This window comes from Syngnathus typhle, unplaced genomic scaffold (genome assembly GCF_033458585.1).
Source record: "Syngnathus typhle isolate RoL2023-S1 ecotype Sweden unplaced genomic scaffold, RoL_Styp_1.0 HiC_scaffold_74, whole genome shotgun sequence".
NCBI classification, from domain to species: Eukaryota; Metazoa; Chordata; class Actinopteri; order Syngnathiformes; family Syngnathidae; genus Syngnathus; species Syngnathus typhle.
The window spans coordinates 160,783-173,208 of record NW_026871980.1 but is presented as its reverse complement, the minus strand read 5'-3'; the positions used below and the strand labels follow the sequence as shown (position 1 = coordinate 173,208).

The window sequence follows — 12,426 nt, the reverse complement described above, 5'->3', positions numbered from 1 at the left end:
CTACACTATGGAACCTATACCTAAATTGCATGGAAGTTACGTATATGGTTTTATGGAGGAGCTTACAAGCAAAGATAGGAATAGTTAAATGCCAAAACAGTTGAGGTTCCACTGAGACTTGAACTCAGGTTGCTGGGGTGAGAGGCCAGCGTACTAACCACTACGGTATGGAATCCACACCATTAATCCATGTAAGTTACCTATATGGTTTTATGGAGCAGCTCACAAGCAACTAGCAAAGATAGGAATAGTTAAATGCCAAAATAGTTGAGGTTCCACTGAGACTTGAACTCAGGTTGCTGGGGTGAGAGTCCAGCGCACTAACCACTACGGTATGGAATCCACACGATTAATCCATGTAAGTTACCTATATGGTTTTATGGAACAGCTCACAAGCAACTAGCAAAGACAGGAATAGGTAAATGCCAAAATGGTTGAGGTTCCACTGAGACTTGAACTCAGGGCGCTGGGGTGAGAGTCCAGAGCACTAACCAATACAGTATGGAACCCACACCATTAATCCTTGGAAGTTACCTATATGGTTTTATAGAGCAGCTCACAAGCAAATAGTATAGATAGGAATAGGTAAATGCCAAAATAGTTGAAGTTCCACTGAGACTTGAACTCAGTTCGCTGGGGTGAGAGTCCACAGCACAAACCACTACAGTATGGCACCCACGAAATTTCTTCATGGATGTTACGTATATGGTTTTATGGAGCAGCTCACACGCAAATTGTATAGGAATAGGTAGTATAGATAGGAATACGCAAATGCCAAAAGAAAAAGTGTTCTGTAGTGTAGTGGAAAGTGCTCTGGACTCTCACCCCAACGACCTGAGTTCAAGTCTCAGTGGAACCCCAACTGTTTTGGCATTTACCTATTCCTAACTATACCGTTTGCTTGTGAGCTGCTCCATAAAACCGTATAGGTAACTTCCATGAAGTGATAGTGTGGTTTCCATACTGTAGTGGTTAGTTCTCTGTACACTTACTCCAGCGACCAGAGTTCAAGTCTCAGTGCAACCTCTACTATTTTAGCATTTACCTATTGATATCTACACTGGCTTTTGAGCTGCTCCATAAAACCATATACGTAACTTCCATGTAGCAATGTCGTGCGTTCCATAGTGTAGTGGTTAGTTCTCTGGGCTCTCACCCCAGTGACCAGAGTTCAAGTCTCACTAGAACCGCACTGTTTTTGGCATTTAGCTATTCCTATCTATACTGCTTGTGAGCTGCTCCATAAAACCGTATGACATGTGAAGAGATTGACAATAAAGCTGACTTTGACTTTGAGAGGAACCATTCAGAAAACGTCCTTACCTCGTCGAGAAAATGCGATTTAACCAAAAAAAATAAAGATGCTAATAAAACATAAACCAAACGTTGTAGGTGGTCATTTCTTCATGCGCAGTAATAAACTCGGCACTCTGAAGCACCCGAGAGCGCTTTTTTCTATGCCAACCTAACCAGAGTGACGGGAGAGGCACCATTCAGAATACGTGCTCAGCTCGTCGAGAAATTGCGATTCAAGCAATAAAATTAAAAATGCTTATAAAACATAAACCAAACGTTGCCGGTGGTCATTTCTTCCTGCGCAGTGATAAACTCGGTACTCTAAAGCACCCAAGAGCGCTTTTTACTATGCCAACCTAACCAGAGTGACGGGAGCGGCACAATTCAGAAAAAGTGCTCAGCTCGTCGAGAAAATGCGATTTAAGCAATACAATTAAAAATGCTTATAAAACATAAACCAAACGTTGTAGGTTGTCATTTCTTCATGCGCAGTGATAAACTCGGCACTCTGAAGCACCCAAGAGCGTTTTTTTTCTATGCCAACCTAACCAGAGTGACGGGAGCGGCACAATTCAGAAAAAGTGCTCAGCTCGTCGAGATAATGCGATTTAAGCAATAAAGTTAAAAATGCTCATAAAACATAAACCAAACGTTGCAGGTGGTCATTTCTTCATGCGCAGTGATAAACTCGGCACTCTAAAGCACCCGAGAGCGCTTTTTTCTATGCCAACCTAACCAGAGTGACGGGAGCGGCACCATTCAGAAAAAGTGCTCAGCTCGTCGAGAAAATGCGATTCAAGCAATACAAATTAAAAAAAGCTAATAAAACATAAACCAAACGTTGTAGGTGGTTATTTCTTCATGAGCAGTGATAAACTCGGCACTCTGAAGCACCCGAGACCGCCTTTTTCTATGCCAACCTAACCAGAGTGACGGGAGACGCACCATTCAGAAAACGTGCTCAGCTCGCCGAGAAAATGCGATTTAAGCAATAAAATTAAAAATGCTTATAAAACGTAAACCAAACGTTGTAGGTGGTCATTTCTTCATGCGCAGTGATAAACTCGGCTCTCTAAAGCACCCGAGAGCGTTTTTTTCTATGCCAACCTAACCAGAGTGACGGGAGCGGCACAATTCAGAAAAAGTGCTCAGCTCGTTGAGAAAATGCGATTTAAGCAATAAGATTAAAAATGCTTATAAAACATAAAACAAACGTTGCAGGTGGTCATTTCTTCATGCGCAGTGATGAACTCGGCACTCTGAAGCACCCGAGAGCGCTTTTTTCTATGCCAACCTAACCAGAGTGACGGGAGCGGCACCATTCAGAAAAAGTGCTCAGCTCGTCGAGAAAATGCGATTTAAGCAATAAAAGTAAAAATGCTTATAAAACATAAACTAAACGTTGCAGGTGGTCATTTCTTCATGCGCAGTGATAAACTCGGCACTCTGAAGCACCCGAGAGCGCTTTTTTCTATGCCAACCTAGCCAGAGTGACGGGAGCGGCACCATTCAGTAAACGTGCTCAGCTCGTCGAGAAAATGCGATTTAAGCAATAAAATTAAAAATGCGTATAAAACATAAACCAAACGTTGGAGGTGGTTATTTCTTCATGAGCACTGATAAACTCAGCACTCTGAAGCACCCAAGAGCGCTTTTTTTCTATGCCAACGTAACCAGAGTGACGGGAGACGCACCATTCAGAAAACGTGCTCAGCTCGCCGAGAAAATGCGATTTAAGCAATAAAATTAAAAATGCTTATAAAACATAAACCAAACGTTGTAGGTGGTCATTTCTTCATGCGCAGTGATAAACTCGGCACTCTAAAGCACCCGAGAGCGTTTTTTTCGATGCCAACCTAACCAGAGTGACGGGAGCGGCACAATTCAGAAAAAGTGCTCAGCTCGCCGAGAAAATGCGATTTAAGCAATAAAATTGAAAATGCTTATAAAACATAAACCAAACGTTGGAGGTGGTAATTTCTTCATGCGCAGTGATAAACTCGGCACTCTAAAGCACCCGAGAGCGTTTTTTTCGATGCCAACCTAACCAGAGTGACGGGAGCGGCACAATTCAGAAAAAGTGCTCAGCTCGCCGAGAAAATGCGATTAAGCAATAAAATTAAAAATGCTTATAAAACATAAACCAAACGGTGGAGGTGGTCATTTCTTCATGCGCAGTGATAAACTCGGCACTCTAAAGCACCCGAGAGCGTTTTTTTCGATGCCAACCTAACCAGAGTGACGGGAGCGGCACAAAAAGTGCTCAGCTCGCCGAGAAAATGCGATTTAAGCAATAAAATTAAAAATGCTTATAAAACACAAACCAAACGTTGGAGGTGGTCATTTCTTCATGCGCAGTGATAAACTCGGCACTCTAAAGCACCCGAGAGCGTTTTTTTCGATGCCAACCTAACCAGAGTGACGGGAGCGGCACAATTCAGAAAAAGTGCTCAGCTCGCCGAGAAAATGCGATTTAAGCAATAAAATTAAAAATGCTTATAAGACATAAACCAAACGTTGGAGGTGGTCATTTCTTCATGCGCAGTGATAAACTCGGCACTCTAAAGCACCCGAGAGCGTTTTTTTCGATGCCAACCTAACCAGAGTGACGGGAGCGGCACAATTCAGAAAAAGTGCTCAGCTCGCCGAGAAAATGCGATTAAAGCAATAAAATTAAAAATGCTTATAAAACATAAACCAAACGTTGGAGGTGGTCATTTCTTCATGCACAGTGATAAACTCGGCACTCTAAAGCACCCGAGAGCGTTTTTTTCGATGCCAACCTAACCAGAGTGACGGGAGCGGCACAATTCATAAAAAGTGCTCAGCTCGCCGAGAAAATGCGATTTAAGCAATAAAATTAAAAATGCTTATAAAACATAAACCAAACGTTGGAGGTGGTCATTTCTTCATGCGCAGTGATAAACTCGGCACTCTAAAGCACCCGAGAGCGTTTTTTTTCGATGCCAACCTAACCAGAGTGACGGGAGCGGCACAATTCAGAAAAAGTGCTCAGCTCGCCGAGAAAATGCGATTTAAGCAATAAAATTAAAAATGCTTATAAAACATAAACCAAACGTTGGAGGTGGTCATTTCTTCATGCGCAGTGATAAACTCGGCACTCTAAAGCACCCGAGAGCGTTTTTTTCGATGCCAACCTAACCAGAGTGACGGGAGCGGCACAATTCAGAAAAAGTGCTCAGCTCGCCGAGAAAATGCGATTTAAGCAATAAAATTAAAAATGCTTATAAGACATAAACCAAACGTTGGAGGTGGTCATTTCTTCATGCGCAGTGATAAACTCGGCACTCTAAAGCACCCGAGAGCGTTTTTTTCGATGCCAACCTAACCAGAGTGACGGGAGCGGCACAATTCAGAAAAAGTGCTCAGCTCGCCGAGAAAATGCGATTTAAGCAATAAAATTAAAAATGCTTATAAGACATAAACCAAACGTTGGAGGTGGTCATTTCTTCATGCGCAGTGATAAACTCGGCACTCTAAAGCACCCGAGAGCGTTTTTTTCGATGCCAACCTAACCAGAGTGACGGGAGCGGCACAATTCAGAAAAAGTGCTCAGCTCGCCGAGAAAATGCGATTTAAGCAATAAAATTAAAAATGCTTATAAAACATAAACCAAACGTTGGAGGTGGTCATTTCTTCATGCGCAGTGATAAACTCGGCACTCTAAAGCACCCGAGAGCGTTTTTTTCGATGCCAACCTAACCAGAGTGACGGGAGCGGCACAATTCAGAAAAAGTGCTCAGCTCGCCGAGAAAATGCGATTTAAGCAATAAAATTAAAAATGCTTATAAGACATAAACCAAACGTTGGAGGTGGTCATTTCTTCATGCGCAGTGATAAACTCGGCACTCTAAAGCACCCGAGAGCGTTTTTTTCGATGCCAACCTAACCAGAGTGACGGGAGCGGCACAATTCAGAAAAAGTGCTCAGCTCGCCGAGAAAATGCGATTTAAGCAATAAAATTAAAAATGCTTATAAAACATAAACCAAACGTTGGAGGTGGTCATTTCTTCATGCGCAGTGATAAACTCGGCACTCTAAAGCACCCGAGAGCGTTTTTTTCGATGCCAACCTAACCAGAGTGACGGGAGCGGCACAATTCAGAAAAAGTGCTCAGCTCGCCGAGAAAATGCGATTTAAGCAATAAAATTAAAAATGCTTATAAAACATGAACCAAACGTTGGAGGTGGTCATTTCTTCATGCGCAGTGATAAACTCGGCACTCTAAAGCACCCGAGAGCGTTTTTTTCGATGCCAACCTAACCAGAGTGACGGGAGCGGCACAATTCAGAAAAAGTGCTCAGCTCGCCGAGAAAATGCGATTTAAGCAATAAAATTACAAATGCTTATAAAACATAAACCAAACGTTGGAGGTGGTCATTTCTTCATGCGCAGTGATAAACTCGGCACTCTAAAGCACCCGAGAGCGTTTTTTTCGATGCCAACCTAACCAGAGTGACGGGAGCGGCACAATTCAGAAAAAGTGCTCAGCTCGCCGAGAAAATGCGATTTAAGCAATAAAATTAAAAATGCTTATAAAACACAAACCAAACGTTGGAGGTGGTCATTTCTTCATGCGCAGTGATAAACTCGGCACTCTAAAGCACCCGAGAGCGTTTTTTTCGATGCCAACCTAACCAGAGTGACGGGAGCGGCACAATTCAGAAAAAGTGCTCAGCTCGCCGAGAAAATGCGATTTAAGCAATAAATTTAAAAATGCTTATAAGACATAAACCAAACGTTGGAGGTGGTCATTTCTTCATGCGCAGTGATAAACTCGGCACTCTAAAGCACCCGAGAGCGTTTTTTTCGATGCCAACCTAACCAGAGTGACGGGAGCGGCACAATTCAGAAAAAGTGCTCAGCTCGCCGAGAAAATGCGATTTAAGCAATAAAATTAAAAATGCTTATAAAACATAAACCAAACGTTGGAGGTGGTCATTTCTACATGCGCAGTGATGAATTCGGCACGCTAAAGCACCCGAGAGCGTTTTTTTCGATGCCAACCTAACCAGAGTGACGGGAGCGGCACAATTCAGAAAAAGTGCTCAGCTCGCCGAGAAAATGCGATTTAAGCAATACAATTAAAAATGCTTATAAAACATAAACCAAACGTTGGAGGTGGTCATTTCTTCATGCGCAGTGATAAACTCGGCACTCTAAAGCACCCGAGAGCGTTTTTCTCTATGCCAACCTAACCAGAGTGACGGGAGCGGCACAATTCAGAAAAAGTGCTCAGCTCGCCGAGAAAATGCGATTTAAGCAATAAAATTAAAAATGCTTATAAAACATGAACCAAACGTTGGAGGTGGTCATTTCTTCATGCGCAGTGATAAACTCGGCACTCTAAAGCACCCGAGAGCGTTTTTTTCGATGCCAACCTAACCAGAGTGACGGGAGCGGCACAATTCAGAAAAAGTGCTCAGCTCGCCGAGAAAATGCGATTTAAGCAATAAAATTACAAATGCTTATAAAACATAAACCAAACGTTGGAGGTGGTCATTTCTTCATGCGCAGTGATAAACTCGGCACTCTAAAGCACCCGAGAGCGTTTTTTTCGATGCCAACCTAACCAGAGTGACGGGAGCGGCACAATTCAGAAAAAGTGCTCAGCTCGCCGAGAAAATGCGATTTAAGCAATAAAATTAAAAATGCTTATAAAACACAAACCAAACGTTGGAGGTGGTCATTTCTTCATGCGCAGTGATAAACTCGGCACTCTAAAGCACCCGAGAGCGTTTTTTTCGATGCCAACCTAACCAGAGTGACGGGAGCGGCACAATTCAGAAAAAGTGCTCAGCTCGCCGAGAAAATGCGATTTAAGCAATAAAATTAAAAATGCTTATAAGACATAAACCAAACGTTGGAGGTGGTCATTTCTTCATGCGCAGTGATAAACTCGGCACTCTAAAGCACCCGAGAGCGTTTTTTTCGATGCCAACCTAACCAGAGTGACGGGAGCGGCACAATTCAGAAAAAGTGCTCAGCTCGCCGAGAAAATGCGATTTAAGCAATAAAATTAAAAATGCTTATAAAACATAAACCAAACGTTGGAGGTGGTCATTTCTACATGTGCAGTGATAAACTCGGCACGCTAAAGCACCCGAGAGCGTTTTTTTCGATGCCAACCTAACCAGAGTGACGGGAGCGGCACAATTCAGAAAAAGTGCTCAGCTCGCCGAGAAAATGCGATTTAAGCAATACAATTAAAAATGCTTATAAAACATAAACCAAACGTTGGAGGTTGTCATTTCTTCATGCGCAGTGATAAACTCGGCACTCTAAAGCACCCGAGAGCGTTTTTCTCGATGCCAACTGTGGTGTATTGATTTGGTAATGTTGGTTGGTATAAGTATTATTTCAGTGCTTATTTTCTACCAATGTGATACTTCTACTTTTACCCAGTAGAGGGCGCATTCGCCTTAGAGTTGACTACTGAGGATTGATGTTAGACAGAAGAAGTTGTACAAGACAGAAACATGTGCTTGTACTGTGTGTGCCGTTCTTATTAAACGTCCTTTAAACTTGGAGAGTGTGCGCGTCATTACGGCCACGATACAACATATTTTTGGCGACGAGGATAAACAAAGTTGTGAAGAAAGGACGAGTTGTTCGGACGACAAGGACTTAAGAAGGGAGGAGTACCAAGTACCGTGAAAGTTTGTAGAAGATGGCGACCATTGGCACTCTGGCGGCGTTTGATGCGAAAAATCAAAGCTGGGAAGAATACTGTGAAATAATGGATCAGTTTTTTGAGGCCAATGAGATTGATGATGGGGATAAGCAGAGAGCTATTCTCCTCAGCGTTGTCGGCGCATCTACCTACAGTTTAATGCGGAATCTCCTTAGTCCAACTAAACCAAAAGAGAAGACTTACGGCGAGCTGGTGGCACTACTAAAAAACCACTTCGACCCAAAGCCAAGTGAAATCGTCCAGAGGTACAAGTTTGATTCTTGCAGTCGTAAACCAAATGAGTCGGTGATGGAGTACGTAGCGGAGCTGCGGAGGCTGGCCCAGGACTGTAATTATGGCAACACCTTGGAGCAAAAGTTGAGAGACAGGATCGTTTGTGGAATAAATGATGATCGGATTCAAAGAAGACTCCTGGCAGAAGCAGATCTAACGTGTGAGAAGGCTTTGTCCATTGCCGTTGCGGCAGAAACAGCAACTAAAAATGCGCAAGACCTGCAGAATCCGTGCGCCACTGCGAAGTGCTTCAAAGTAAACAAAGGCCCGCAGCAGCGAGGTGCGTTCAAGTGCGGAAATGTTCAAGAGTGCTATCGTTGCAAAGGACAACACAACGCTGCAGAATGTAAGTTTAAATAAGAAAAATGTCATGCATGTGGAAAAGTGGGTCATATTGCCAGAGCCTGCAGAAATAAAAGCAAACAAAAGAGATATGTAGTAAATCCTACAGCTAAAAAGGAGCAGTCTCGTTCAAGTTATCGGTCACATAACGTTCAAGAGCGACCAGAGGACAGTGATACAGATAGTTCAGAAGAAGACTCCTTTCCTTTACAAAATATAAAGTTTAAGCTGGGACGCATGAGTGACATATACCTGAGAAAAGTTGATCCGTATACAGAGAGCATGAAACTAAATGGGAAGAGAGTTCAGTTTGAAATTGACACAGGTTGCAGTCTCACAGTAATGAGTGAGAAGACATTCCTGACAACATGGAGAACCAACAAGACTCCTTGTATTAAACCAGTACGACTCAAGTTGGAGACATACACTGGGGATCGAGTTGAAGTTGTGGGAGCAGCTCAAGTCCAAGTCAAGTACAAAAAGCAAAGAGCTAAACTGCCCCTAGTGGTTGTGAAAGGAGATGGTCCCTCATTACTAGGCAGATGCTGGCTAGAGGACATTCAGCTGAATTGGAAAGAAATAAAAGCCAGACACAAAGAAAGACAAGTACATCAGATACACACAGACCAGAAAACAGTGGAAACAAAAGTGACCTTACAAGAAGTACTGTGCAAACATGATGAAGTTTTCAAGGAGGAGCTGGGCACTTTAAAGGGCACCAAAGCCACTATTCATGTGAAGGGAAATGCTGTTCCGCGCTTCTTCCGTCCAAGGTCTATTCCTTATGCCATGAGAGCAAAAGTGGATGAGGAAATTGACAGACTGTTAAAAGAAGACATTATCACACCAGTTAAGTACTCAGAATGGGCAGCACCAGTGGTACCTATCCTGAAACCAGTGGGCACAGTCAGATTATGTGGAGATTATAAACTAACTGTAAACACCGTGTCATCCCTTGAGCAGTATCCGATACCCAGAGTGGAGGATTTGTTCAATGCACTTGCAAAGGGTAAGCAGTTCTCTAAGTTAGACATGAGTCATGCTTATCAACAGATACTTATGGATGAGGACTCCAAGAAATACCTCACCGTGAACACGCACAGGGGATTGTTCACCTACAACAGGCTTCCATTCGGTGTGGCCTCTGCCCCGGCCATATTTCAGAGAACGATGGAGAGTCTTTTATGTGGGATTCCTCTAGTAGCTGTGTATCTAGATGATATATTGGTAAGTGGCATGGACCAATCTGATCACCTAAAAAACCTAGACTCTGTGCTAAACAGATTGAAAGAAGCGGGACTACGCCTTAGGAGAAACAAGTGTACGTTCCTTCAAGATGAAGTGGAGTACTTGGGCTACAAAGTCGATGCACAAGGATTACACCCCATTGCCCAAAAGGTCAAAGCAATCAAAGATGCTCCTGCCCCAGCAAATGTTTCAGAGCTGAAATCATTCTTGGGATTGTTAAACTACTACAACAAGTTTCTTCCAAACCTGGCAACCCTGTTGGCACCTTTACATGAGTTGTTGAGACATGATGTTCGTTGGAAATGGGACAAAGAACAAGAAGAGGCATTCCAAAAGGCAAAGGACTTGCTTAACACTTCAGATGTTCTTGTACACTACTCAGCTGACCGTGAGTTGGTTTTGGCGTGTGATGCTTCCCCTTACGGAGTGGGGGCAGTATTATCACATATCATGGAAAATGGAAGTGAGAGACCAATTGGATTTGTGTCCCGTACCTTACAACCTGCTGAGACAAGATACTCACAGTTGGATAAAGAAGGACTTGCGGTCATGTTTGGGATTGAAAAGTTTCATAAATATATATATGGTCGAAACTTTACCATTTACACGGATCACAAGCCATTGATTTATCTGTTCAATGAGAAGAAGCCAATTCCTCAAATGGGATCACCTAGAGTGCAGCGGTGGGCTGTGAAGTTGAGTGCATACCAATACAACATTGTCTACAAACCAGGCAAACATCATGCAAATGCAGATGCCGTGAGCAGGATGCCAGTTCCTGTCAAGTTAAGGAAAGAGGAGAGTACTGAGCAAGTACTCATGATGGACATGTTGGATGAGACATTGATAGATGCAAAGCAGATAAAGAGCTGGACGGCAAAAGACACTGTTTTATCACAAGTTCATGAATACATCCTGAAAGGGTGGCCCACAGAAACCGATCCAAATCTGAAAGCTTTCCACCAGAGAAAATTGGAGCTCGGTGTTAGAGATGGCTGCGTTCTCTGGGGAGCTCGAGTGGTCATCCCTGCCAAAGGAAGAGGTAGGATGTTAAAAATGTTACATCAAACTCACACAGGAATGACTAAAATGAAAGGTTTGGCAAGATCATACATGTGGTGGCCTGGAATGGATCAAGATGTCGAGAGAACGGTTCAAGCATGTCACGAATGTCAGGCACATCAAAAAGCACCTGCTTCTGCTCCTCTACACCCGTGGGAATGGCCTGAATCACCATGGTCAAGGATTCATGTGGACTATGCAGGACCTTTTCTAGGAGAAATGTTTCTCGTAATTGTGGATGCACATTCAAAGTGGTTGGATTTTTACCCTACAAAAACATGCACATCCTTAGTCACCATCGAGAAACTCAGACAGAGCTTTAGTAATTTTGGAATACCAAAAATGCTGGTGTCCGACAATGGAACTTGCTTCACAAGTGCTGAGTTTGAAGCGTTCATGAAGCAAAATGGAATCAGTCATGTGAGATCCGCTCCTTTTCACCCATCCTCAAATGGACTCGCAGAGAGAGCAGTTCAAACTTTTAAAGAGGGGATGAAGAAGATGAAAGAAGGGACAATACAAACAAGGTTATCAAGATTCTTGTTTAGCTACCGGATCACACCTCACGCAACAACAGGCTTATCACCTGCCGAACTCATGATGTCACGCAGACTAAGGTCCGCCCTGGATTTGGTTGTTCCGGATTTGAAAACCAAAGTGCAACAAAAGCAACTTAAACAGAAAGAAAATCATGACACACGGAGTAAGCAGAGAGGGTTTACGTCAGGAGAGGACGTACTCATCAGGAACTATTCCTATGGACCGAAATGGATTCCTGGTGTTATCCAAAACACTTCAGGACCCCTTTCCTATACCGTTAGTGTTGGTACTGGTCAAGTTGTGAAAAGGCATGTAGATCAAGTAAGAGCAAGATTTTCCAATCTCGAGACAACGGTGGAGGAGGAGAAAAACTTAGTATTTTTTCCAGAGACTATTGCAAAGATTCCACTACCGGAAATAAATAAACCACAGATGTTAGAACTGAGTTCTAATTCAGAGAAGGTGTCAGAGTTACCACCTGCTACCAATACCCAGGATGAAAAGGTTGTACCACCCCAGACAGAGTTGAGACGTTCTAGTAGAGAGAGACATACCCCTGTTCACCTCAAAGACTTTGTTCCTTAAAGTAGAATGTTATTGAAAAAAAAAAGAAGTCATACCGGGTTACATTAAGTAATTGTTCTGTTTATGTTTATTGAGTGTATAACACATGTTGTTTTTGCTTAAATGTGGGGGAGATGTGGTGTATTGATTTGGTAATGTTGGTTGGTATAAGTATTATTTCAGTGCTTATTTTCTACCAATGTGATACTTCTACTTTTACCCAGTAGAGGGCGCATTCGCCTTAGAGTTGACTACTGAGGATTGATGTTAGACCGAAGAAGTTGTACAAGAGAGAAACATGTGCTTGTACTGTGTGTGCCGTTCGTATTAAACGTCCTTTAAACTTGGAGAGTGTGCGCGTCATTACGGCCACGATACAACAGTTT

The 12,426-nt window shown here is 43.0% G+C and overlaps 2 protein-coding genes across 2 annotated transcripts; both read left to right on the top strand.

The window, feature by feature from the left end:
- The first annotated feature begins 7,957 nt into the window (after nt 1-7,957).
- LOC133148331 (uncharacterized) lies at nt 7,958-8,646 on the top strand. The gene has a single exon (XM_061271434.1). It carries the CDS (start codon nt 7,988-7,990, stop codon nt 8,642-8,644), a length of 657 nt encoding a protein of 218 aa, XP_061127418.1. The 5' UTR covers nt 7,958-7,987; the 3' UTR covers nt 8,645-8,646.
- Nucleotides 8,647-8,863: 217 nt separating this feature from the next.
- LOC133148330 (uncharacterized protein K02A2.6-like) lies at nt 8,864-12,184 on the top strand. Its single transcript, XM_061271432.1, has one exon. The coding sequence runs from the start codon at nt 8,864-8,866 to the stop codon at nt 12,059-12,061; it is 3,198 nt and encodes a 1,065-aa protein (XP_061127416.1). The 3' UTR covers nt 12,062-12,184.
- Nucleotides 12,185-12,426: the final 242 nt, after the last annotated feature.

Coding starts and splice junctions, on each gene's coding strand:
- LOC133148331 (XM_061271434.1), top strand. CDS start 7,988: ATGGCGACCATTGGCACTCTGGCGGCGTTTGATGCGAAAAATCAAAGC.
- LOC133148330 (XM_061271432.1), top strand. CDS start 8,864: ATGAGTGACATATACCTGAGAAAAGTTGATCCGTATACAGAGAGCATG.